The sequence below is a fragment of the Cornus florida genome, unplaced genomic scaffold (assembly GCF_030987335.1).
Source record: "Cornus florida cultivar Cherokee Brave unplaced genomic scaffold, ASM3098733v1 CherokeeBrave_3.0.0_Hap2_Chr09, whole genome shotgun sequence".
Classification (NCBI taxonomy): Eukaryota; Viridiplantae; Streptophyta; class Magnoliopsida; order Cornales; family Cornaceae; genus Cornus; species Cornus florida.
Genome location: NW_026775579.1, coordinates 86,961,205 through 86,987,741, shown reverse-complemented (window position 1 = coordinate 86,987,741; position 26,537 = coordinate 86,961,205). Strand labels below are relative to the sequence as shown.

Below are 26,537 nucleotides of genomic sequence, written 5' to 3'. Positions count from 1 at the left end.
AATTAAATCTGAGCTCTTTAAATGGGTTGTCCTCCACTTTACAAACACCTCATGGAGTGGACCCCGTCATTATTCGATCGGTTGGCTTCTTACTGAGTAAGAGTAAAAAGTATTTTTTTAGCCTGATGGTTTAGTAAGTTGATGATGGCTGTATCCACGGTAAAGCCCTCAACTTATTTGCTAAACTTACCATTCATAATTTGGAACCATGTGAAAGGAGATCGGTGAAGGCAAGGACACCATAAAACAAAACAAAACAAAAAATTAAAAAAGTTGTTTGTAATGTGGTAGGACCTCTAGAGGTCTTTGTTTGCATGTGTAGCTTTGTTTCTCTTGGTCCATGGTGGGTAAGATGTCTCTATCATATCATATTCGGAGTAGTTGGTAATTTTGAAAACTTTTTAATTTTTAGGATAATGTGGAAAAAATGATAAGGATTGGTGTAATTTCTTAATAAGGTTGTGAGTTGTCGTTGTTTTATTGGTTATTAAGATTTTATTTGACAAATTAGCAATAAGATAGACAATAACATTCCAAGTCATTTTAATTAAGGTCAATTCGGAGTACCACGTGGTATATACCATTTTTTTTGTATTTATTTAAAGAATAATGATATAAAATGTAAAAGTCGGACACATTCAATTAAAATTATATACGTTATATTTAATGACATTATGATAATGCCATCTTCTACTTACAGACAAATCTGATTTTTTTAACTACTTATTATTATTCTTGATTAAAAATTTCACTAACAATGATGAAATTCGTAATTATGGATTTCTCCAATATTAAAAGGCAAAATTTGAAGTACTCAAGGGAAGTATTGGGTTCGGATACAAAATTAATTTTTTTATTTATCAAAGTGCATGAGTGAGGAACATCAAATTGTAAGCAAGATTAGAATTTTACACTAACTATATTTGGGAGTACAAAATACACGTTTTAGAATTAGAATTTAACAAAATTTTAGTTTAAAATTTGTATTAAAAAAAAATTAGTTTCAATTCTTCTTCTCCTTCTCCTTCTCCTTTTTCTTATTATTATTATTATTATTATAAAATTGAATTAGGTCCACAATTGGAACATGACTATTATTATATAATTGAAGTGGGTCCACGATAGGAACATGACTATATGCATATAGACAAACTACTTTATTTCAAATCATATCAATTATTCGTGTGAGCGATTTGATTCTATGCTCTTGCATGATCTATGTTATTTTATTTCAAATCACATTCCTGTTTACGAATTTTTACACTTCTAATTATTCTCTACTAGTTTTTAAATTAAAGTTGAAGGCTGAAGTCAACTTAAAAACAATAGTGTGTGGTCAAAAAATATTAAAATAGAAAATATAATTATTTTTATAAGTGAGTTTTATTCCGATATCTTTTTATTCTAAATAGTTATTCAATAAGATTGCTTTGTATTTTATTTTGATTTTACGAAATTCCGTGAAATTGAAGGTTCTTAATTTTGATATTTCTAATATTTATTTTTTAATTACAATGAAGTTTTTGCATTGATATATGTTATCGAAGGGATTGCCCCTTCTCCCTCCTCACTCCTAAAGCAATTCTACTTTAGAGATCAACATGAAAATATGTTTTTCAATTTTGAAATTTTCTTTTCAAGTTATTTCTTTCTAATTGTTTTTAAAACAAAAATAAAATAAAATAAAAAACGAATGCCAAGTTTTCTTTATTTTTCTTGATAACCATTATCCATATTATATATATATATATATATATATATATATATATATACTAGGAAAAGGCACGTGCGATGCACGTGTTGAATATTTTTGCAGATAATGTGATAGAAATTTATAGAAAATAAAATAGCCAATTTGTGGTAAATTTTATAAAAATAATTTTATTTTTTTTAATTATATTTTCTTTTATTAAAAAAACTCATAATAAATAGATAAATAGATAATATGTGTTAGAATTTTATAGGAACTCTTTTAAAATCACTTTTTATGTCAATTAATAAATATTTTTTTCAATAAAAAATAAATAGGTAATTTGTGTTAGAGTTTTATAGAAACTCTTTTAAAACCTCTTTATATATCAATTAATAAATAATTTTTTATGTTAATAATAATTGCCTAATTAGATTTCCTTTTATTAAAAAAAAACTCAAAATAAATAGATAAACAGGTAATTTGTGGTAGAGTTTTTCTAGTCTAATTAGATTTTTTTTTATTAAAAAACTTATAATAAATAAATAAATAGGTAATTTGTGTTAGAGTTTAATACAAACTCTTTTAAAAACTGTTTTTATATCAATTAATAAATATTTTTATATTAATAATTCTTGTCTAATTAGATTTCTTTTATTAAAAAACTCATAATAAATAGGTGATTTGTGTTAGAGTTTTATAAAAACTCTTTTAAAACCTCTTTTTGGATCAATTAATAAATAATTTTTTATATTAATATTACTTGTCTAATTAGATTTCCTTTTATTAAAAACTTTTAACAAATATATAAATAGGTAATTTGTGTTATAATTTTATAAAAACTCTTTAAATATTATATCTTTGTCTACTGTGATAGAGTTTTATAGAAATTATTTTATTTTTTTTAAATATACATTGTCTAATTAGATTAAATTTTATAAAGAAACTCATAATGAAAGTTAATTTGTGATAGAGTTTTCGAAAAATTATTTTATCTTATATATCAATTAATAAATATTTTTTATATTAATAATTATTGTCTAATTAGATTTTCTATTATTAAAAAATTCATAATAATAAATAGATAAATAGGTTAATTTATATTTTATTAGATAGATTTTAGAGTTTGAAAGAGTTTTTTTTTTATTTATTTATTTTATAAAAACTCTTTTCATATCAGTTAATAAATATTTTTTTATATAAATAAATACTTAAATAATGAAACTCTTTACATATTTAATAATAGTATTGATAATAACTCTTTTTATATCAATTAATAAATATTTTTTTATATAAATAAATAAATAAATACTGAAACACTTTAGATTTTCTTTTATTATTATGAATTTTTTAATAATAAACACTTTGGCAAAGTTTTTATATTTTACTCTGAAAATTAGATTTTTTTATTAAATAATTCATAATAATAAATAGATAAATAGATTAATTTGATTTTATTAGTTAGATTTTAGAGTTTTATATAGTTTTTTTTTTTTTTATGAAAACTCTTTTCATATCATTTAATAAATATTTTTTTTATATAAATAAATAAATAGTGAAACTCTTTGCACATTTAATAAATATTATCAATTAATAAATATTTTATAAAAATAAATAAATAGGTAATTTGTGTTAGAGTTTAATATAAACTCTTTTAAAAACTCATTTTATATCAATTAATAAATATTTTTTAATTTAATAATTCTAGTCTAATTAGATTTCTTTTTATTAAAAAAGTCATAATAAATACATAAATAGGTAAGTTGTGTTGGAGTTTTATAAAAACTCTTTGAAAACCTCTTTTTATATTAATTAATAAATAATTTTCTATATTCATAATATTTGTCTAATTAGATTTCATTTTATGAAAAACTCATAATAAAAGCTAATTTGTGGTAAAGTTTTTAAAAAAATAGGTAATTTGTGATAGTGTTTTATAGAAATTGTTAATTTTCTTTAAATATATGTCCGTGTGTAGTTTTATTTTATTTTATTAAGAAAATCATAATAAATGCTAATTTGTGGTAGAGTTTTAGAAAATTTATTTTATTTTATATATCAATTAATAAATATTTTTTACACAAATAATTATTGTCTAATTAGATTTTATTTTATTAAAAAATTCATAATAATAAATAGGAAAATAGATTAATTTTAATTTTATTAAGTAAATTTTAGAGTTAGATAATTTGTGATAGATTTTATAGAAATTTTTTATTTCCTTTAAATATATTATTGTTTAATTATATTTTTGATTAAAAAAAACTCATAATAAATAGATAATTAGGTATTACGTGTTAGAGTTTTATAGAAAATATTTTTAAAACTCTTTTTATATGAATTAATAAATATTTTTATATTTTAATAATTTTGTCAAATTAGATTAGCTTTTATTTTTTAAAAAAAAAACTAATAATAAAAGTTAATTTGTGATAGAGTTTTAGGAAAATTATTTTATTTTTTATATCAATTGAAAAATATTTTTTATATTAGTAATTCTTGCCTAATTAGATTTTATTTTATTAAAAAACTTATAATAAATAAATAAATAAGTCATTTGTGTTAGAGTTTAATATAAACTCTTTTAAAAATTCTTTTTATATCAATTAATAAATATTTTTTATTTTAATAATTCTTCTCTAATTAAATTTACTTTTATTAAAAAATTCATAATAAATAAATAAATAGGTAATTTGTATTAGAGTTTTATAGAAACTCTTTTGAACCTCTTTTTATATTAATTAATAAAAAAAAAAATTACATTAATAATAGTTGTCTAATTAGATTTCGTTTTTATTATAAAAAAAAAAAAAAAAAAAAACTCACAATAAATAGATAAATAGGTAATTTGTGTTGGAGTTTGATAGAAACTCTTTAAATATATCTTTGTTTGTGATAGGTTTTTATTGAAAATAAAATAGGTAATTTATGATAGAGTTTTATAAACATTATTTTATTTTCTTTAAATATATCCTTGTCTAATTAGATTTAATTTTATTAAGAAACTCATAATAAAAGCTAATTTGTGATAGAGTTTTAGAAAAAATTATTTTATTTTACATATCAATTATAAATATTATATTAGAAAAATTAATTATTATATGTTTTGAATTTTAGTATAATTTGAATTTTAATTAAACTCTTTATTGATTATGTGATATAATAATTAAACTCTTTATTGTGAATTAAACTTTTTTTATGAATAGGTTTTTATTAATGAGATTACTATAGTATAATTTGAATTATGAATTAAACTCTTTTGTTAATTAGAATTTTATTAAGTAATTACTGTTATTATAATTTAGTAATTTATTACCGTGGAAGCATGTAGTAAGTTTCAGAGCTTTTGAGGGTTCTCAAATTAGGAGAGGTTGTGTTGTATTTTGTTTCTCCTGCTTGGTTGGTTATTGCATATTGGTTGGTCTATGTCGTTTGATGTATTAATTTTGCTTTCCAAGATATCATTTTTAGTATGGTTTACAGCAATAAACTCACGACTCATTTACATCAAAGATTTTATTAAATAAAAAATATGAAAAATTGACAAATAATTTAATATATGGACCATTTGGTCAAGCACAATTGATTATAGATTGAATTTTCAACAGTAACTCTAAAGTTATTCCGAAATGGTCATATCAAATATGATACTTAATTTAAATATGTTTGTTCTCAAGTGTGGAAAGAATTATTTGGTCCATTTGGGTTTGGTTTAGGTTTTGAATCCCTTCCTGCAGCAATCATGGGATATAATAATTAATAAGAGTAGTATAATATAATTTGTTAATTTGAATTTTATTAGGTAATTACTGTTATTATATTTTGTGTGAGTAATAGTATATTGCAAAATTTAGTATTACACTTGATCTTAGCCAAAAGGCCGAGAAGGTGTGATTATTATTTCTTTAACTCTATAGTTTTATAAGAAGCTTTCATGTAATCATTTTTATTTAAAACCAATGTGAGATTTTGTAATTTGAATTAAACTATTTTTTATATTTTGTTAATTTGAATTAATTTTAATTTTATTAGGTTATTTTGAGTTTTATAGAATTTTTATCATGGGATATAATAATTAATGAGTGCTCTTTATTGTGAATTAAACTCTTTTATATTAATTTTGAGTTTTACAGAATTTATATCAATTAATAAATAAATACTGACACTCTTTGCACAAAGGCCGAGAAAGTAGTACTAAACTTGATCTTAGCCAAAAAATCAAGAAAGGTTAGCCAAAAAGCTAACCCAAAAAAATTTAGTACTACACTTGATCTTGGCCAAAAGGCCGAGAAGGTGTGATTTTTTTTTTTTTTTTTAACTCTATAGTTTTATAAGAGACTTTTATACAATCCTTGTTACTTAAAACCAATGTAGGACTTTGTAATTTGAATTAAACTCTTTTTATATTTTGTTAATTTGAATTAATTTTAATTTTATTAGGTAATTTTGAGTTTTATAGAATTTATATTAATTAATAAATAAATACTGAAACTCTTTGCACAAAGGCCGAGAAAGTAGTATTACAGTTGATCTTAGCCAAAAGACCAAGAAAGGTTAGCCAAAAGGCTGACTCAAAAAAATTTAGTACTATACTTAATCTTAGCCAAAAGGCTAAGAAGGTGTGATTATTATTTATTTAGCTCGATAGTTTTATAAGAGGCTTTCATGTAATCATTTTTACTTAAAATCAATGTGGGATTTTGTAATTTGAATTAAACTTTTTTTATATTTTGTTAATTTGAATTAATTTTAATTTTATTAGGTAATTTTGAGTTTTATAAAATTTATTTCAATTAATAAATAAATACTGAAATACTGAAACACTTTGCACATTTAATAATAATATAAATATATATATATTAATTCGGGTAAATAACAGGGGAAGGAAACTAAGAAAAAAAAATGAGACGAAAGGAGAATTGAATATGAGTGCACTACATAGAAAACTAGCCCACTAAATGATACCTTATTATTCATATATTTGATTTTAGCACAAATTTCTTGAAAAAGCTTGTTTTGTTAAATAAATATTAATTAACATAAGTAAAAATATCAAAACAAACAACGTTTAAAGATATGGAAGGATGTAGAGAGAGAAGACTTTTTTTATTTTCTTTTATTTATTTTTAAATATTGGATGCACACCAATACCCACACATATATATATATATATATAAAATGTATTGACACCAACAACATTATATATGCAATGTATCTACACACTTAATTTAAACCTGGCTACCAAATTTTATCAATGGTGGGTCACACTAATAATTTCATTTCTTTCAAATTTCCATAAATAGTAGACCCCACACGTTTCACTTTTCCTTTCAAATTGCCTTTATTTAAAGTTATTATGTACTCTTATATGACTTGTCCTGGCTACTTTTCCTCACCATGCTGGAAGTTGTTTAGTGCTTTTTTCCTTTCAACCGTCTTTACTAATGTATCCACGGTAAAACCCTCAACTTTATTGCTAAGCTTATCATTCATAATTTGAACCCATTGTGAAAAGAGATCAGTGAAGGCAAGGACACCATAGAACAAATAATAATAATAATAATAATAATAATAATAATAATACTAAAGGTTGTTGGCAACGTGGTAGGACCTCTTGAAGTCTTTATTTGTATATGTAGCTTTGTTTATCTTTGTCCACAGTGGGTAAGTTGTCTTTATCATATCATATACAGAGTGGTTGGTAATTTTGAAAACATTTTAATTTTTAGGGTAATGTGCAAAAAATAATAAGGATTGGTGAAGCTTCTCGATAAGGTGGTGAATATCATTGGTTGTTGAGATTTTACTTGACAAGTTAGTAATGGGATAGATAATAACATTCAAATCATGTCCTTTTAATTATTATCTTTGTCCCTTATTAGTTGTCCATATTTAGTTTATAACTCTTTAAGGGGACATGCAATTAATGCATTGTCCTCTTTTAAAATTATCAAATTATACTTTTTAATTTAAATATGTATAGTTATAAAGTTTGAATTTTTTAAAAAAAGATAAAGGACAATGATGAAAATATAAAGAAAAGATACTTTGACTTTTCAAAAAGGACAACTAATTTGGGACATGTAAAAAGAGAAAAATGGACTACTAATAAGGGACGGAGGGAGTAAGATCAATTTGGAGTACTAAAAATGACATAAGGGCAAATTAACAAATTGGTGCTAAAATGAGGTGCTAAAAATGGATAAATTGGTCATTTTACATGGCCTACATTTTAACATATTAATTGATATAAGGACATTACAGTCATTTTAAGTCTCAAGGGGTTATTTACACCAAATCAATAGTATAAAGAGTTTTATATTATTACCTAAAAAATTATACAAGGTTTATGCTTGTGTAAAAAATAAAAAAAAAACAATTTTCTAGAAGATAATAAATAAGGACCCCTCAACAACCAGTTTCAAAAGAATTAAAACACTGAACAGTTGTAAGCAAAAATAATATACGAAGGGACACAAACAAACAAAGTCAATGGAATCTAACAAAACTGACAACTATTACTTTATAGTTTCAAACAAAACTACAAGAAAATAAAATAATTTGCACAATTATGAACCACATCTTCTCATCTTTTACTCAAAAATTAAATAAAAAACACGAATACCATAAACGAATTAGACAGGGAGATATTATACTACTAACCAAAATCATGAACACAACTACAAAAAAACAACATCCGAACTACATTTATTTCAACACATTAAATCATTTGATTTTTAGCAAACTTCTTTGAACCACATTTATTTCTCAACCACCAATATGTTTGTTATACCACAACAAAATATCAAACCAGTTTATTGAAACATAGTGCTTTGATTAGAGAACAAAATCAAAAATCAAACCATTTATAGAGAAATAATGTTTTGATTACAAACCAAAGTAAAAAAATACAACTATTTATATAGAGACAATACTTTGATTACAGACCAAAATAGCAAATAATATTATAATTATTTAGTTGATTAGTGTTTACCCTCGCATGACACAACTCGAGGAATTATAATGGAAGGAGCTATTGTAACTACATATTGTGTTTCAGAGGTCAACCTCGTGGTAGTGGGTCTGATTTGTTTTGGGGCTAAGATGTGTACTGAAGACCTTATTTGGATACTTCTCAAATGGTTTGCTTTCATGTTTTTATATATATATATATATATATACAAAAATAATCTCTTTCTCAGCCCACTCTCACACAATGAGAAGTTAAAACAAAAAAAAAATGGAAAGCGCAGCATGATTCACACAGCAAGCATGATTGTAATTTGTGCAATCTAAGTGAACACTTTGACTTATATTAATCCTTTTTTTTATAAAACATGTGATTAATGCATGGTACTCTTTTTCTTTTTTCTTATATATATATATTTATGCACTGTTCTCTTTTAAAATTATCATCTTGTTCTGTTAAGTTTAAATATGTATATATTATTAAGTTGCTAAGATCTTTTTAAAAAAAAAAAATGAAAATATAGTACTTATTATTTTTGTTTGACTTTTTAAATAAGATAATTAATTTGAGAAATCCTAAAAACGAAACAGAGAGTAAAAAAAAAAAAGGTGCTAAAGACCCCTCTCAAAAAAAAAAAAAAAAAATAGTTAAAAGCTTGATTCTAAATGTAAAAGCTATCCAGATGGACGAACACAATAAAATATACTCTCCTAAACAATAATATAATTCCTTCAACATAGTTAAAGCATCAATGCAAATTTGAAGTTAAGAATACAATAAAGTACGGAGTATATCACAATCATATTTTATTCTAATCTTCTCTTTGTGAAGTCCTTGTGGTTGAAGTTTTGTAAAGGATAATCACTTAATAAGAATGTAAAATTATTGTATAAGTGATATAAAATCACATGACGCACTACAGAAGAAAATCCGAATTCTCCTAAAGACTCATTTAGCAACCGTTTTTTGTGATTTATATTGTAAAATGAGCAAACTTGAAACATGTTAGTATAATAATTGGAGTATCTCTATTTCGATGCACCTTACTTAACAAAGTACAATAATGGCTTGAATTGCTCTACTAAAATCTTCTTGTGTTTGTAGTATCAGTTTAGAGATCAAATGTAGAGTGTTTTTATATTGGAATGAGTTTGAATCTATCAAAAATTTTGAAAATTCAAACCAATATCTATAAAAATATTAAGTTGAAAGTTTTTCATTAGAGTCTCAAAGATTTGAATGAGATTCAAACAGTGTGTATAATTTCAACAAGTTTGAGTACGTATAATAACAAGTTTGAGTACGTAGATTCAAGTTTGAGTGTGTATAATATACATAGATTACATCAATTAATTGAAGCATCTCGGTTGTGTGAAAGAAAAATTAAACCATGGGCCAAAGAAAATAAACGTTTCCAATCTTATACGTATATGGGCCAATTTTCTAATTCAAATCCATCAGAAATGTTTAGTTTAAGGGCTTGGGTTGGGCTTAAGTTGCAAACCCAACTCAAGAAAAACCCCAAGTCTCATGTGGACCTGGGTTGAGACCACAGATATATATATATATATATATATATATATATATATATATATATATATATGTATGTATCTGTGACATATATAGCTCAAAATTGAACCTATTCAAATGTACACTCTTCCTTATGGATTATACAACATGGGTTCGGGGTCTTAGCCCTCTACACATTGCAAGACATTCCCAAGGTTCCGTTTGGTTAGTTCAAAACAAAAAAAATAATAAATAAATAAAACCTTGGAAATTGAAAGTAAAAAAAGTAAAATGACTGGAGGAAAAATTATTTTCTGTTGGTTAGGATGAATATTTTAAACATTGCTAATTTATAACTGAAAATTTAAAAGAAAATAGACTCTGTTTCTTGCAAGTCTTGGGTAAAATATTTAGCAAATACATGCTTACAGTAAGAAAGAAAGAAAATTCCTGCCTCAGCCAGTAAACGACATTTTTATGTATTGATTTCGAAAAAAAAAAGAGCAACATCAAATTTTTATTTTTATTTTTCCAAGGTTAATAAGTATTATATAAAGCATTGAACATTGTACACAAGCAGGATAGTTAGCCCAGGCTAACCAAATGATACCAGCCAAACATACAAGGCCCAAGCCCAAAGGCAGCCCAACCCTTTAAAGAGCAAACAGAAATACGAATGACCATAGCAGGACTCAGCACATTGCAGTCAACATGGAGGAGATGCCTCCCCCAATTAATTAACGTGGTTTAGTTTTTCCTTATTTTATTTTTATTTTTTTAATATCGACTGCTAAAGCCATGAGGTGGGGTAAGTAGCATGACTTAAATTCAAACTCAAATTAAGGTATAGGATTTCAGAATGTCATGAAATTTGCAGAGGAAAAAAGGACCACAATGAAATTAACAACCAGATTCATATGAATTTCAATGAATGAGAAATATTGATCATGGACAAGGTACACTTGTTAGGCAAGTCAATATTTGAATCTCAAACTGTTTATATATACCAATCTGTTACAATTACTGTTGTGACCTACTCCCCAAAATATACGTGGTTATTGATTTTAGGAAAATCTTAGAATTGAAAGTTTTTTAAAAAATATACAATCAAATTCCACACAATTTAGCAACTACGAAATCAGAAAAGGATCTCTGCACCTAACTTTAAATGATTGAAACAGAACTTTACTGAGTTTAAAACATTTTTTTTTTTTTTTTTGAAAAGTAAATTTCAAATTATAAATATGGACAAAAGTACACTGAGTTTAAAACTTAATTACTTTTGAACATGCAATATTGTTAAATTAAGAGATTGACTTATGCAAAAATTGTAGGGAAGATCACATGAGCAAATTTGGTGGTTATAGAAAAATGAGAAATGACAACCAAGGTAATAAACTAATGAAAAAGGAAGAACCAGGAAAAGAAAAGGTGCATGATATATATATATATATATATATATATATATATAGAGTGGAACGTACACTTCGATTTTCTCAAACCAACTCTAGATGGATTAACAAATAATGAGAAACACATGCACTATGCATTATCAGCAATATGCCACTCCTTAATCCTATCCTCTATATCACTTAGGGTTGTGCCATCATCACTCACTCTTGAAGACGTATATAAGATGATAGGAAAGTTGGTTATGTCATAACCATCACTCAAGTCCTCCTCATCCGGCACCATTGCACCCTCATACATGAAGGTAGGAATACGAGAAGCAAGATTCAATATCTCATCATCAACCTCGAAACCTTGACAGTAACTAACATCAAGATGCACAAGCTTTTTGCAGCCCTTCAAAATCCTCAGAAGAGCCTCCCGCTCTACACATGTCTTCCTTAGATCCAAATACTTTATGTTTGGCAATAAGTCCACTATAAACACTGATTCATCTTCATCAATGTCGCCTTTTAAAAAACCTAAATCCACAAAATTCTTGCAATGAAGACTGACTTGTGTAAGGATTGGTTCCATATCAGCAGTGCCACGAAGCCTTAACGTCTCCAAATTTTTCCACTTGCCTATTGCTCTTGGTAAGCAGGGAGTAATACCCTCCCACGATATAGAGGGCAGCGTCAAAAATTTCAAGCCAGGGCACCTGCCAACAAAAAATATATCACTGTGAATTCAAACCATTTTTTTTTTTTTTTTTTTGTTGTTGTCTAAAAGATTATGGTAAAGAAGATTCGAGAACTTACCCTTCTGTAAGACAATCGAGTGCATCGGCCGTAAAATAGTAAGGAAGAGATAGTGAAACAGCAAATTCACCACTACGGTTGACGGCAAACTTAATCAATTCAGTTGCATTAAATCTCTCTGATCCTAATCTTGATTTGAAGGAGTTGGGAAAATCAAGATGGTGCCAGCACAGAGGATTCCGTGTTGCATTGTGCCATGACTTGCATACTAAGGGAACATCAAATAGCAGGGATTCCATTCCCACTTTTCCAAGCACATTCACCAAGCAATCCATGTTTAGCTCTTCCATCTATATGATCAACCCAAACTAAATTAAGGCAACCATGAATTTTATGACTATATATAATAAAAAGGAAAAATAAAACAAATGATTAATGGTCGCAATTGCTAATGATAATATGGTGTGGAATTTAAACTTTCCAATCTAAATCTTGAAAGGGATTCTATACACAACCTTTAGGAACTAGGAGGAGCTATTTCCATTAGTTTTTGTAAGGCGGCATAAGAAACGGCACTAGAATTTTAGAGCAATTAATATTGTGACTCAGATAGCTCACAAAAAATGGGGAAAATTTCCACTTATCAAGAGTGAAAGTAATTTGTTTATGATGATTTTAGCTGACATTTAAGAATTAGACTTTAATCATAAGCAAAAGAAAAAGGAAAAAAAAAAACTGCAAAACTATAAAAAAAATCATGTAAAAATAAATAAAGAAAGAATTCAGATTCAACAACAAAGAGCCAATTATTTACCCGAAAAACAGAAAACAATAAAACAAAATAAAAATCATGTAACTGAAATTATAATTAAGTTTCAAAGAAAAACATAAATTAAAATAATACAACACAATATACACGAGCAAAACCAATATTGAAATTGAGTTTTGGTGACCAACCTCTAAATGTATGGAGATGAACAACCTCTAAATATTGCGATGGATCAATCTAAGAAAGTATTTGCTTAACAAAAGAAAGTATTTTACAGGAGGTTGTTTCACAAAAGGAAAGTTTACAGGAGGCTAGCAGAAGAAACAATTGTGTTTTAGGGCTTTTTTGAGTTTGGTATATATATATATACACACACCTGAGGCAACAAAGTATAGCTTACGAGGTTGAGTATAAAACTAGGAGAAACAGAGGAAATCGAATTGACAACTTTGCCCACACAACTCTGCCCTTTTTCAGCCAACAATATATATGCGCATGTGCAATACGAGATTGAGTATAACTAAGAGAAACAAGAGTAAATCGAATTGACAACCTTGCCCCACCACTCTTTCCGTTTTTCAACTAAGGATGGCAATAGAGTGGGTTTTTCTAAATCCTGCCCTGTCCGATTTAATTTTTGTCAACTTCATGCCCACCTCGCGATTCGCGACGGGTTAGATTTTCATGTCCAGTCTCACCCTGTTGAAAAGTATTGTGCCCCATGCCAGCCCCGTTAACAAAAAATTTTCTCCCACTTTTTGGGAGTTAAGCCGCTGCTATTTATAAGTGGAAAGTCTAAGAATGGTACAACATAAATAAAATTATGAATCCTAACAAAAATAAAAAAAATAACATGCACATAACATAATTCAGAGAACATAATCAACTAAAATAAGGGTTTAATATAACTAAACCACAAGAAATTCTAAGTTCCAACTTCCACCATAACCAAAGCAAAAGTAAATTTAATATCAAGTTTACATCCCAAATAAGTTATTAATATATATATATATATATATTGAATATAGTTATATGCTTAGCGGGGCGGGGCTTCGGCGGATATGTATACTGAACCCTTACCCGCCCCGTGACCCGCAATGGATACAAAATTTGTATTCATACCCGTCCCAACGGTATGAAAGGTGTTCTCATATCCATTATTAATGGGGTGGGACGAGTCGGGGCCCTGACGGAGGGGTAAAAATTGACACCCCTATTTTCAGCCAATGATATAGATGCATGTATTTATGGTTTTGTATATGACCCTTAGGTCCCTTTTGTTTAGTGCTGTAACTCGGCGATTTGAGGTATAACTTGAACCCAACCAATTTTATGAAATGCTAAATTTAAGTTCAATCATAATCTTATCTTCAACCTTAACTATTCAATCCAAGCTCAACCCACCCTTATATTTTTAAATTCGGGCTTGCAACTTGGACTTAGATTCCGAGTAAAAATTTCAGATTAATTCGGGTTTACACATATGGCTAATCCTCGAAAATTTAATAAGATCTTGAATTAGTTTTAGATTAAATTACTCTTAAACAAGAAAAAGTTTGACTTTTTATAGATTTTTAATAAATTATAAACAAATTTTTTTAAAAATAATTCTCCTAAATGTTAACATACAATAAGTTAAGATTTAACAAAAGAAGTTGAAAAGAAAAAAAGTAATCATAGTTTAAATATTATATATAATGTATTTTAAAATGAAAATATATATGAAAAAAATATTAGAATTCGGGTTCGGGTTGCTAGCACTTCAACCCAAGTCCAACCCTAATTAAATTCAGGTAGAGATTTTTCAACCAAAATTCAACCCTAATTGTAAACCCAAGTTACACCCCTACTTTTGTTGGTCCTTATGTATGTACACTATTTTTCTTTTCTTGATACAATTACTTACTTACAAAATAATAATAATAATATATATATATATAGACAATACTTAGATTCCCCACTTCTCACCACACAATCTTATTATTATGACTCATTATGGTCAATAAAAATATAAGATTATAATGTCATTAAAGATGAAATAGATTTTTATTTATTTATGACCCGTGGAAATTTAAGGATTATTCATAATATATTCTTCCTTACTTGTTCCAATAGAGACAAAAAAATATGAGTCTCAGTTCTACTGGAACGGTGGAACCTTCGTGGTATTTCTTTTTAGAAGTACTAAAGACACATAAAAAGACAAACAAAAGAAATAGCCCTTTTTATCAGTGCATCTTCTAAATATTTTTCTAACGATGATGGAGGGTTAGAAAAAAAATTTCACTTTGTATATTTAGAGACTAAAGATGATGACATTGTGGACATCATTAAATTTAGCTTTCTACTCTCTAACGTTTTGAGCTTGCTTGTTGTGTGTCGGCATGAATTCAGTCTTTCTAACGTCCATACTGCATGATAAAAATTGGTCTAGGTATAGAGTTCGAGGATCTCAACTTTGCCAATTGGTGCTCCAACATTTTTTTTCATGAAAATGACTTCTTTCATCTTACATAAGGGTGCACAAGGTTCAAATTGGACATATTTGAGAATATTTTGAAATCAAACCGTTTGTAACACATTTAGGAATTTCCTTCAGTGGAGCAATCTTTAATAACAATAATATGTATATATATATATATATATATATAATTTGAACTAAAATAATATATATAAAAATTAAACAGTACTAAATATTTCAGAATATTTTTCATATTCTAAGAGTATTAAATAATAACATCATTGTCAACATTACTAAATATGTCTCTCTCAATATACATAATCATCATATCATTCATCAATTGGTCTTTCATTAAATTGCGCAGCTGAGTTTTCAAAATATTCATGGCATAATAACCATAAATTTAGATGATAAAAATATATATATTAGATTATTTGTCTCCGCACTACGGTATTTGTTTGGATTTTGTGAAATTTTGAAATGTTAAAGACTCGCTGAAAAAGAAATGTTGAAGAGTGAAAATGTGATGAAAACAACGCATTTGTTTGTAGTAAAATCAAAAGTGTGAAAGAATATCTTGTATTTTTGGGAAAGTGGGAAAGAATATAATATTTTGAGAAATTGAAAAAAAAATATCATATTTTTTTAAAAGATTATATTCTTTTTTTCCTTTTTCTTTTTTTGTAATACCGTGAATGGTCATTTGGTTATATATGTATAGTATATGTATGTGCAGTGTCAAATTTTAGTGGGGCAATTATACAAATATAAAAATCTTTTCATATAAAATTTAAAAAATTAAAAGTTCAGTGGGGGCAGCTGCCCCCATTTGTCCCTATGTGGCTACGCCACTGAACGGTTCCTTAAAAATTAAAACCGAATCGAACAGTAAAATCAATGGAACTAAACCAAACTTAGAAAAAACGAGTTAGTTTGGTTCAATTCCACAGGCTTTTTAGAATTCCATCTAATATATATATTACTATGTATATTTAAAATATAAACTATAGTAATATATAATATAATTTTCTATTATAATATAATTTGTTATTTTATATTATGAAGTATAGCTGAGCCGTTAAAAGACTAATCTTATTATTCTATTATTTATATAATACAAAACATATAAATATATATAATTTATAAAACAATTCGGTTAGGTTCGATTTTGGAGAATCTCAAATTATAACCGAACCATTAATAAACGGTTCTATATTTTTGGAACCATAGCCAAACTGAATCATGAAAAAATCAAACCAAACCTACCGACGGATCTCGTTTGATCCAATTTGATTTATCCATTCAACCGATTTTTTGTCAACCCCAATCATACATTTGTGTGTGTGAGAAAAAACAGGGGACAAACACAAGGTTAAACACCTAAACCTATTAATGGTGTATTTTAATTATTAAGGGATTTTTTTTATATTCCTTTTTAATAATTAAGGGTTCAAAAGGTCATTTTGAGTTTCCATTTTTCTGGTTTATTTATTTCAACTTGTAATTTTTTTTTTTTAATTTTTTTTTGAATTTCTTAACCAGTCTCAAATGTACCTTTAAAAATTGGAGGGAGTTAATTGTAACATTTGCATTTCCGTTCCACCCTAAACCCTCTGAAAAAAACAAAAATAATAAAATAAAATAAAAAATAGGGTTTTTATTTGGCTTTCCCTTTCCACACTAAACTTTCCGTCAAAATCTGTGATTTCATTTGAGAGCAGTGGGAGAAAAGCGCGGGGAAATGACGGCGGCGAGCGTTGGTAGTTCGGGAATAGTGCTATCGCATCCGGTGACATTCGTGACCGGCAACGCCTAAAAGCTCGAGGAAGTCCGAGCCATCCTGGGGAACTCCAGTCTCTCAAGATAGACTGTACTCCTTTTTGTATGTTTCTCACCCACCCATTTTCGAATTCTGCCTTTTTTCCTTCACTGCCAGAACTCTAAGGCGAACCTGAAAATATCTCCAAAGAAAAGACTCGATTGGCTGCAAAAGAGGTACTCTCTCTATATCTATTTAGACACACACTCACATATTTGAGTATTCTATATATACAATTGTCTAATCAGTTTAAAGTTTTTCTGTTTGTGGGATTGCGAAGGTGAAAGGGCCCGTGCTGGTGGAAGACGCTTGCCTCATTTTTAATGCCCTTAATGGTATCCCAGGTATTTATTCTAAATTTTGGGCATTTTTATTCATAATAATGACTTGTTTTGTGAGAACCTTGTGGGCGGGTGTGCCGTGGGCGGGTGCGAGAGGTACTGTCAGGCGACCACACTGGTGAGCTACGGGTGCACAAGTCCCACATCGCCTGGGTAGAGGAAAGGGGAAGTGTTTATATGTAGATATATCATCTCCAATTGGTACGAGGCCTTTTGGTTAAAACCCAAAAGCAATTCTGTGCGGGCTCAGGCCCAAAGCGGACAATATCATACCATGTGGTGGAGTGGGTCGTTACAAATGGTATCAGAGCCTGACCCAGCCAGAAGTGTGCCGACGGGAACGTGACCTTGTGGGCGGGTGCGAGAGACACTGTCAAGCTACACACTGGCGAAGTGCTTATATGTAGATGTGTCATCTCCAATTAATACAAATCTGTGCAGGCTCATGTGCAGGCTCAGTCCCAAAGCGGACAATATCTTACAAATATGCAATTTTGGTTTACCATTTTGAAATTTGATTTTCATTTTATTTTTATAGTTTTCAGGAAAAACCAAGGTATGTTCACTGTCAAATATAATAGAAATCAACATTGGTCTTATGATACCTAAGCTGTTAGTTTATTGGATTTTTCTTTCAGAGCCTCTCTTTAATGAGTAGAAGTTCAACATGCTCATTTGAAAGTGTGTTGATGCTTAGAGAAAGCATGAATTATTGTCTTTAAGCAGGAAGGAGAGGCAATCACCACGGAAAGATACTGTCATAAATTTAGCTTGTTTTTCTTTCTGCACCACGAAAAGATACTGTCATAAATCACCACGAATGGTTTTCCCTATAATTTGAACCCATTTCCCTTTTTGATGGAGAGGTTTAGGGGATGTCATTTAGACTTTAGAGTATGAATTTCAGTATAAAAAATAGTATTATATAAGCTCAGCATTTGCAATAGGTGTATTTTGTGGAAAGCTCCATGCATAGGAAGTATTGTCCATCTCCATCAGATTTTGTGCAGTATTTCTCAGTCCAATTTCGTGAAATTTGAGAGAGGGGGTTGCGGGTTAAATAATTGCAGCTAAGTTTTTACAATTTCATCAACTCGAACAATAAAATAGCTACCATTCGTTAAGCAAGGTTAAAGTATACCATTAATGATAAAACCAGTCAACTGTATACACCTCATTTGGAACTTTTTTAAAATTACTATGCAAATCAAAGAGAAATATTAAGAGAGACTTTTTAGAAACCTCATGGTGATTCGGTTATTGTCGCTTCTCCAAAAAGCCGTAAGATTTCTAATTTTGAAATTTTCTTGTCCTCCTTTCAGCAGCATCTCCTAGTTGTGAAAGTGTTACTCTAGTTATTAATAATCAAAGGGATAAATCAATTATTATGGTGTAGGAAACTAGGGTATAGCTTATTTTATAATCTTATTCAGCAAGTCTTTTACACAGAGTTGAAGAAGGAACAATGATATTCAGTAATGGATAGGGGTAAAAAGCACCCTTAAGGCCCTAAGATCCTGTATTATTTGAGGTGCAAAGTGACTAAGTCACTCACCAGAATGAAGCAAGATGCAAAATTTTAAAGTGATTAATTGCGTTGGATTGATACCCTATAGTTTCATAATACTGTCTTCCTGCTAAGCTCCACAAAATGTTTGAACTGATCTTGCGTGCAACTCTGCAAGCTTACAATCCCTCTAACTTTCTCATCGAACTTTATGCTTGGGTTTTCATAGAAAAATCCAGGTTCTGGAAGTAACCAACTGCACGCAAAAGGTGATTATATTGACACTTCAATCTCGTGTCAATGCTTTTAAAGTTGCCTTGTTCTTATCTTCATTTTAGTCAAACTTTTTATGATTGCTTCTTTTGCTGAGCCTGTATCCATGGCTTTATATATGTACCTCATTGCTGGTTTCTTTTCATTATAGATTTAAAGAATTCAAATAGGATGACCTATCACCCTAGAACATAAATCACGTGATTCCATAGAAAGGCATCATGGCAATCTCTGATCCCTATTTGCACGTTGTATTCTTTGCCCATTTACTGGGCTAGATGGGAACATGATTTTCTGATCATTCTTTTGCTTGTGGATCCATTACAACATCAGGGTAGATGTTGCAAATTGAGTTATGACCAACCTAATCAACTCTAGTTGTTTACTGATTCAATACACCATTTTGGTTGTATAAATTTTTTTCTCCATCTTTATATATTATGTATATGCCAAATTAGATAATACATTTGTATGCATGGCTTACTTTTTGTTCCCCTGAGTATAAATTTCTGGGTAAGCCTCTGTTTAATAATGTTATTGAAGTGGGAAAATATCGCTTATGATAACCTCTCATAAAGAGAAAAACCAATGTGTTATTTATGGGGGAAAAACCCAGCATGTCAGTTATATCTAACTCTTTTTTTAGATAGACCTAAGCAAAGGTTATCTTGCTAACCTTTCTTATTTAGTTCAAAGGTGCTTATTGCAGTTTGATATCTCTCTCCTTGGTCTGATATTAACATCTTGTTTTTGCTTTCTTGTGGATTTTCAAGTGGTTTCTGCAGAAGATTGGTCGCGAAGGTTGTTATTTTTGCTTCTTTGGTTCCTTCTCTTATCTGTTTTATTATCTTTTGATATTCACATTGGTGCCTCCCCCTAATGCTCCTGTCATTTTTTGTAGGACTGAACAATTTGTTGATCGCATATGAGGATAAATCAGCCTATACTGTTTGTGTATTTTCTTTTGCTCTTGGGCCAAACGCAGATCCGAAAACTTTCCTCGGAAAAACTACGGTATGTACTTCCCATTTGCTATTCATCCTATATATACATACATACATATATAGTGGGTTTTCTAGACCTTTCTCTCCAATTGCGGGCTTGCAAAAGTAAAGTCTAAAAGAATTCATTTCAAGCTCACTATTTATAGAGAGGCCATAATATGAAGGTTTTGCAAAATGTTAGGGACCCATGTTTATTTTTTATTTTGTTTTCAAGCACACTATCTATAGGAAGGCCATATTTTTAGGGTGTTAAAAGTTTTTGGCAGGGGGAACACATTTAGTTACTTATTTATGTTTCAAACAACTATTTATAGGAATGCTGTATTTTTAGGGTGGCCTCGTCGGGGCCTATGCTACAAAAATATGTATAACTCAAGAAGTGACATTAGACAAGTTAGATAAGCTGACATTAGACAAGTTAGATAAGCCTTTTCTTCTTAGCTAAGAAGATATATTAATATGTATACACGTAATCTTCTTTCATGTTTCTTTAAGAATGTGCACTAGAATTAAAAATAATCCCCATGTAAGACAATATAACTCAACTCAACTTAGTTCGGTGCTTGTTAATTGCAATTGATTTCAATGCCAATAGAAAATATTAGTTGCTGAATCTTTTAATTTCTCCATACTTGTGCATATAATTTTGGTGTCTGAACAATCTCACAACACTAATTGTAGCATCCCAGTTATAGAAATCATATTTTTAGGGTACAAATGATATAATTAGAAATTGGAAATATATCATCTCCATTTATGATCGTTAGGATTTGCAAGCCTCAAGTTGCGGGTTCTAGTATGAGAGTAGTCACTTTGTGCAAAAATTATGCCTTGAGTCAATTTCCAGTCTTCTCCTTGCGACCTGCATAGGCAGAACATATATTGATTTATGCACTTATTATTCTTTACAATATACATTCCTATTGAAGTCCAACTTAGTTTCCCTGATACTTCAAGTAATGCATTATAGGATCCTTATGCTTTAAGCATATAAAAGAAGAAGGGAAAAAACCCTGAAAGGATCCTTAAACAGACAAAGGGGACCTCAAAATTCTTTATCCACACCCTTCCTAAACCTTATCGGTATCCTTCCCATGTCACTTTGACTGTTACCTGAAATGTCCCAGTAGACATTTTGGTTTAGAGATCTGTGGTACCTTTTTTTATGCACGTAATTGCATTTTGAGCTTTGTTGAATTTTTGTAGGAAAGGTCCTCCAGTTCCTGAAATCCATGCTCCTCCTTTGCTAGCACTAAGCACACTCTATTGCTTTGGGGGTCCGACAAGGTTCAGATACAGTAAAAGGTACTCTCTAATTATTTAATCAAAACTTGGTTTGCCTCTTCCACCTGCCAAAGTCAAAAGTCCAACTGTTCCTTATGAAGAAAAGGCAATGGCAGACTGCACCATGAGTTTGGACAAAAATTATGCTTATTTCCTAGAAAATCTGAAAATGACAAACGTTGCAAGTTTACTTTGAAGCACCACTAAGGGCCTTGGAAGGTCAACATGTATTCAGTTTGATTCTATTTGAAACTTGTTTTTTCCTTGAAACATCATTTAGGGGCTACTTTTGTCAGTCAGTTGTGGGCTTTCTCATTTCAATTTTGATAAAATAGCAAAATCCTAATTAACAGAGTTATGTTACACGATCCTTTTGCAGTGTTTATATCCTTGGCTATATTTACTACCTCCTATTTAAAATCCCCAACTTCTTTAAAGTCCTGGTTCAAGGATCCAGACAGACGCAACACTGTTGTGCTTTTGATGAAAATTATGTTGTTGCCTTCCCCAGAGATGGAAAATAAACTGGTCTTTGTGGCGGCGGACATTGATTTAAAATATTTACTATGTTATCATTTTAAAAGTAACATGTCATCAATTGTTAGAATTAATAATACTTCAGTTCATGAACTGTCAGGCAGTTGTTCCAATTTATAATACTTCAGTTCATGAACTTTTGTATGTATTAGGAAGACCTCACAGAATTGATCTTCTTAACAACCAGAACTGAATTGTTCAATATTGCTTTTCTGCTGTAAGTAGGAGTCATGGATGATATAAGAGAAAGGTTACATCAACGGCATATATGATCTCTTATGGCTAATATATACTGATAGAACAATATTCTAGAAAATTCCGAAAAAAAAAATACTCTAGTCAGGACGGAAGAGTTCCATGTCAGGTGAGTTTGGATATTACCCAGGGCCTTATTTAATAATTGTAGCGATACCCGTTATGGTTCTCCATTATGAATTTTTTTAGGAGAGGAGTACAGGGCCTTTATATTCGTCAAATATGCCTACCCCATCAGCTCAATAGCATATTGTCACCTCAAAGGAAGATGATAAAACTGAATTTGATAGAGATGTGATTATAATATTATATTATTTTTGCTATTTTCATGTACAACATTTAACCTAGCAAGACATTTGCTAGTGTTTATACTTCTTGATTGTTTTGTCTTTAGTTTGAACTTTTAATATTTTTAGTTCTTCAAAATTTGGAAATTGTGCTTGTATATAAAGAGTAGAAAGGTAAAAAGTGGAATGTTGCAAATAACCTAATATTCAAATTCGTAGGGCTAACATTTGACTTATGGTTGACATCGCAGGGGAAGATAGTTCCTCCAAAGGGACCTAAGGATTTCGGATGGGATCCAGTTTTTCAACCCGATGGATATGATCAAACTTAAACCCATATATCTTTCTATTTTGTTTGTTTTACTCAGTGGTAGGCTCTATATTGCTGGTACGGACTCAACACGGCTAACTGTTGTTGCTGTTGTAGTTACGCCGAAATGCCCAAGGAAGAAAAGAACAAAATTTCTCACCGCTCCAAGGCTCTTGCACTGGTGAAATCCCACTTTGCTGAGACTGGGTACACTTTCCTAATGGACCCCTCTATTTAAGAGTGAGCTATAAACTGTCATCTTGCGCAATTAAACAGTTTCAAGCTCTTGTCAATGGTGGCGATGCTTACATTTTTCTCTAATGCTGTGAAGAAAAGTATATATTGGAGTATATTTTCCTATTTCGGAAATCAAGAAATGGAGAATATGTTTTGCAGGTGTGATTGGCTGGTGAAACCGTGAAAGTCAGAAAAAAGGAGTATTTATTACGCAATACCTATAGTTACTTAAATATTAGGAGTCAAAAGACCATAAAAGGTACCATATGATCAGTATTTCTCTTACTTTGTTGACCCTTGGGAATCCCAGAAATTACAGTAATATCCTTAATATTTGCTTCTACGTTTTATTTTCATTCATATGCATGAGTTATTCTAAATTTTCTTCCTTAAACTGCACCGAAATGAACGTCCTTTCTGTAATATTTATGGATCATGGTCAATAACTTGTCATTTTTCATTACTCAAAAGTTCAATTTCTGCTTATCAGTGTCTCTCATGATGAATGATTTTTAAGCATGACTGATAATTAATTTGATTTATTTATTGAAATGAGTATGTAGTAATTTTTAATGGGCTAATTGAATTGGGTTGAGATAAGTAATTTCTATAGGCCTAATTGAATTGGGTTATGGGGTTTGACCGAGTCAATTGAAGTCATGAGGAGAATGGGACCAATGAATACTGACTTCTAGCCCAAGTTTGAATTACAATTAATGAGATTGAAAAAAGTAAGTAGAGATGAAGGGGTGCAATGGGGCTTAGTGTGTGTGTGTTATAAGGGCTTATAGAGTTAACAAAAATATTATTAATTAATATTTTGGTTTTTATATTTATCAAAGTCTTTATTTTTTTACACCATTTATTTAGCATATTATTTTATATATATTTTTTTCTTATTTGCCTTTTGATTTAGAAAGTTATCTTTGTTATACTTGTTGATTTTTTTCTTTTTTTCCTTTTTAAATAAGTACACTGTGTCCTGACTCCATTAAGTTTCTTTCTTCTTCTTTTTTCTTCAATAAGTACCTTAATGGTTGTCTAGCATTCATTTCTCTCTCTAAGTTTCTCTTATGCTATAACCTTTTTTCTTTTTTTTCTTTCTAGTTGGTATTCACAGCATCCCCGTCAAAAATACACTATACGGTTTCCACAAGTCATAATCTATGGTGGAAGAACCGAAGAAGGTGAACCAAGGGTTTGGGACTATACCATATCCCAAGAGGTAAAGGGCTCTTGAATCTCTACAATTCATCATAGTCTTTAAATAAATTTTCATTTATGGTTTTTGAAAATAGTAATTGTCTCTAAACAAACCAATTAAATGTTTTCATACTTCCCAAAATTTGAAAAACCCATTTTTAAATAAATGGTATAAGAGCCTACTTGGTTTTTGGGTAGAAATGAATTTTTAAAAAGATCCAATCATATATGTTGCATGTATGGTTGTATTTATTTATTTTGATTAAATAATTAGAGAGTACCTATGGGTGTGTCCATGGATGAGATTTGTATTAAACTATTTAAAATGTTCAAAGCCTCCTTTATAAGGTTTTTTTTTTTTTTTTTTTTTTTTTTTTTTTTTTTTTTTTTTGTTAAAATCCTCCTTTATAAGTTGCTCGGTGACCAAGATGGGAAAATACGATGGAGGACAAAGACTTGGATGAGGTGGCTCGTTGTAGGCTTATACACTAGAAGACAAAAAAAAAAAAAAAAAAAAATGTGGATTCTCTACTATGAGGATTTCTACGTTTCTCTTCCATGGACACGTGTATGATGAATGAATTTATTTTATATGTCACACATACCCTTCATTTAAGTTTTTTTTGTGTGTATGACGGTGAGAGAGGGGTAATTTAGGTTTATGAGAAAAGATTTGAATTATTTAGGGATAATTTCAAATTTGGTTGTTTGTTGCGGACGTTAGACTATATATATCTCTTCTTAACACTACAAAAATAAGAAATAAAGAACGATACGGTATCATCTTTGACCCATCTCGACATTGTTTTCAACCACCTCCATTCGTTGTTGAATTTGAAAGGGTGGCCTTCAATAAGAAGCTAAGTGTCTATACTTGTTGACTTAAGCCACGACAAACCTCTTCTTTCACTCTCCCTTTTTTTCCGTTACCTTTTTTTTTTTTTTCCGTTACCGGTGAAAGCTTATGCTAAAACCTACAAACTTACCTCTAGTCTTGTCCACCCACGCAAAAACATTCTCACTATCAGATTTTTAGTTTAGAGGTGGTTGTTATAAATGTGACAACTACCTATATATAGATATCTCTTACTGCTAAAATGCATTACAATTAATGGTCATGATTTAGTTATTGGAATTGAATATATATATTTACAAACTTTCCCCGTTTCTAAAATATTCTTTAATCTACTGATTCCTACAAACTCTTCAATGTTTTATAATCTATCTTTCTCCAACACTCTATATTTTCTTATTATTTCTAATCTTTTATATTATTAAAACAATAATATATGCCCTGTCAAATTTATTTATTTATTATTATTTTTTTTTAAGACTCAGTATATATATATATCGTAATTCCAATATTTAATGATACCCATTCACATTGGAATCATCCGCGAGATGTTATTTCCATCGCCCAATACTATCAATAATTTTACCGTGATTCCCTTCTCCTCGATGACACTGGATTCAACCTCCCGGGACTCAACAAGATCAACCACATGAGGAGGAAGCAGTAAGAGCTAGCTAGCTAGAGACCGGGAAGAACTTCAAGCATAGGTATAATCAATATTGGCTAGTAGTATTAGTATTCATTTGGTTAATTGATTAGTTTCTCTTAGCATTGGCCTCACCTTTTCCTATCTAGGTTGGCATATATGCATGTTTGAAATATTTGATTTGAATATATACATACCACAACAGTACCTACCTATTTCAGTTTTTGAATGATATATTCTTCTTAATTTTCTGCTCTTTGGGTGCATGCTTGCTTTCTTATATATATAGCACTCTGTTACAATTACTGTTGTGACCTACTATATTCTTGTCATTGCAATACAAAGAAAAGGCAAAATATGAGTGCGTGTGTTTGCAACTCTATACCCAAAAGGATAAATATACAGAAATTATGATCATTGGATTCAACCCGA

General features: G+C 29.3%; 2 protein-coding genes and 1 pseudogene across 5 annotated transcripts; 1 reads left to right on the top strand and 2 right to left on the bottom strand.

The window, feature by feature from the left end:
• Nucleotides 1–5,846: 5,846 nt before the first annotated feature.
• LOC132275502 (U2 spliceosomal RNA) lies at nt 5,847–5,987 on the bottom strand (annotated as a pseudogene).
• Nucleotides 5,988–11,711: 5,724 nt separating this feature from the next.
• On the bottom strand, nt 11,712–12,669 carry LOC132273082 (F-box/LRR-repeat protein At3g48880-like). The gene is made up of 2 exons (XM_059774115.1): nt 12,380–12,669; nt 11,712–12,279 (listed from the first exon to the last, which is right to left on the bottom strand). The coding sequence occupies exons 1-2, from the start codon at nt 12,667–12,669 to the stop codon at nt 11,712–11,714; spliced, it is 858 nt and encodes a 285-aa protein (XP_059630098.1).
• A 4,240-nt stretch (nt 12,670–16,909) lies between these two features.
• Nucleotides 16,910–24,967, top strand: LOC132274894 (inosine triphosphate pyrophosphatase-like). 4 transcript variants are annotated; one of them, XR_009470549.1, is made up of 7 exons: nt 16,910–17,544; nt 17,649–17,712; nt 20,263–20,290; nt 20,391–20,503; nt 21,700–21,798; nt 23,108–23,662; nt 24,511–24,967. XR_009470549.1 is itself a non-coding variant. In XM_059776245.1 (5 exons), the coding sequence occupies exons 2-5, from the start codon at nt 17,692–17,694 to the stop codon at nt 23,186–23,188; spliced, it is 243 nt and encodes an 80-aa protein (XP_059632228.1). In that variant the 5' UTR covers nt 16,910–17,544; nt 17,649–17,691; the 3' UTR covers nt 23,189–23,839. The 4 variants fall into 4 exon arrangements, 1 of the variants encoding a protein (XP_059632228.1); XR_009470550.1 differs by lacking the exon at nt 24,511–24,967 and having other exon boundaries at nt 21,705–21,798; nt 23,108–23,841; XR_009470548.1 differs by lacking the exon at nt 24,511–24,967 and having other exon boundaries at nt 23,108–23,839.
• The last annotated feature ends 1,570 nt before the right edge of the window (nt 24,968–26,537 follow it).

Coding starts and splice junctions, on each gene's coding strand:
- LOC132273082 (XM_059774115.1), bottom strand. CDS start 12,669: ATGGAAGAGCTAAACATGGATTGCTTGGTGAATGTGCTTGGAAAAGTG. Junction 12,280..12,379: donor CTCGATTGTCTTACAGAAGG/GTAAGTTCTCGA, acceptor TTTTGTTGGCAG/GTGCCCTGGCTTGAAATTTT.
- LOC132274894 (XM_059776245.1), top strand. CDS start 17,692: ATGCCCTTAATGGTATCCCAG. Junction 17,713..20,262: donor TGCCCTTAATGGTATCCCAG/GTATTTATTCTA, acceptor TGGATTTTCAAG/TGGTTTCTGCAGAAGATTGG. Junction 20,504..23,107: donor CTTTCCTCGGAAAAACTACG/GTATGTACTTCC, acceptor TTGACATCGCAG/GGGAAGATAGTTCCTCCAAA.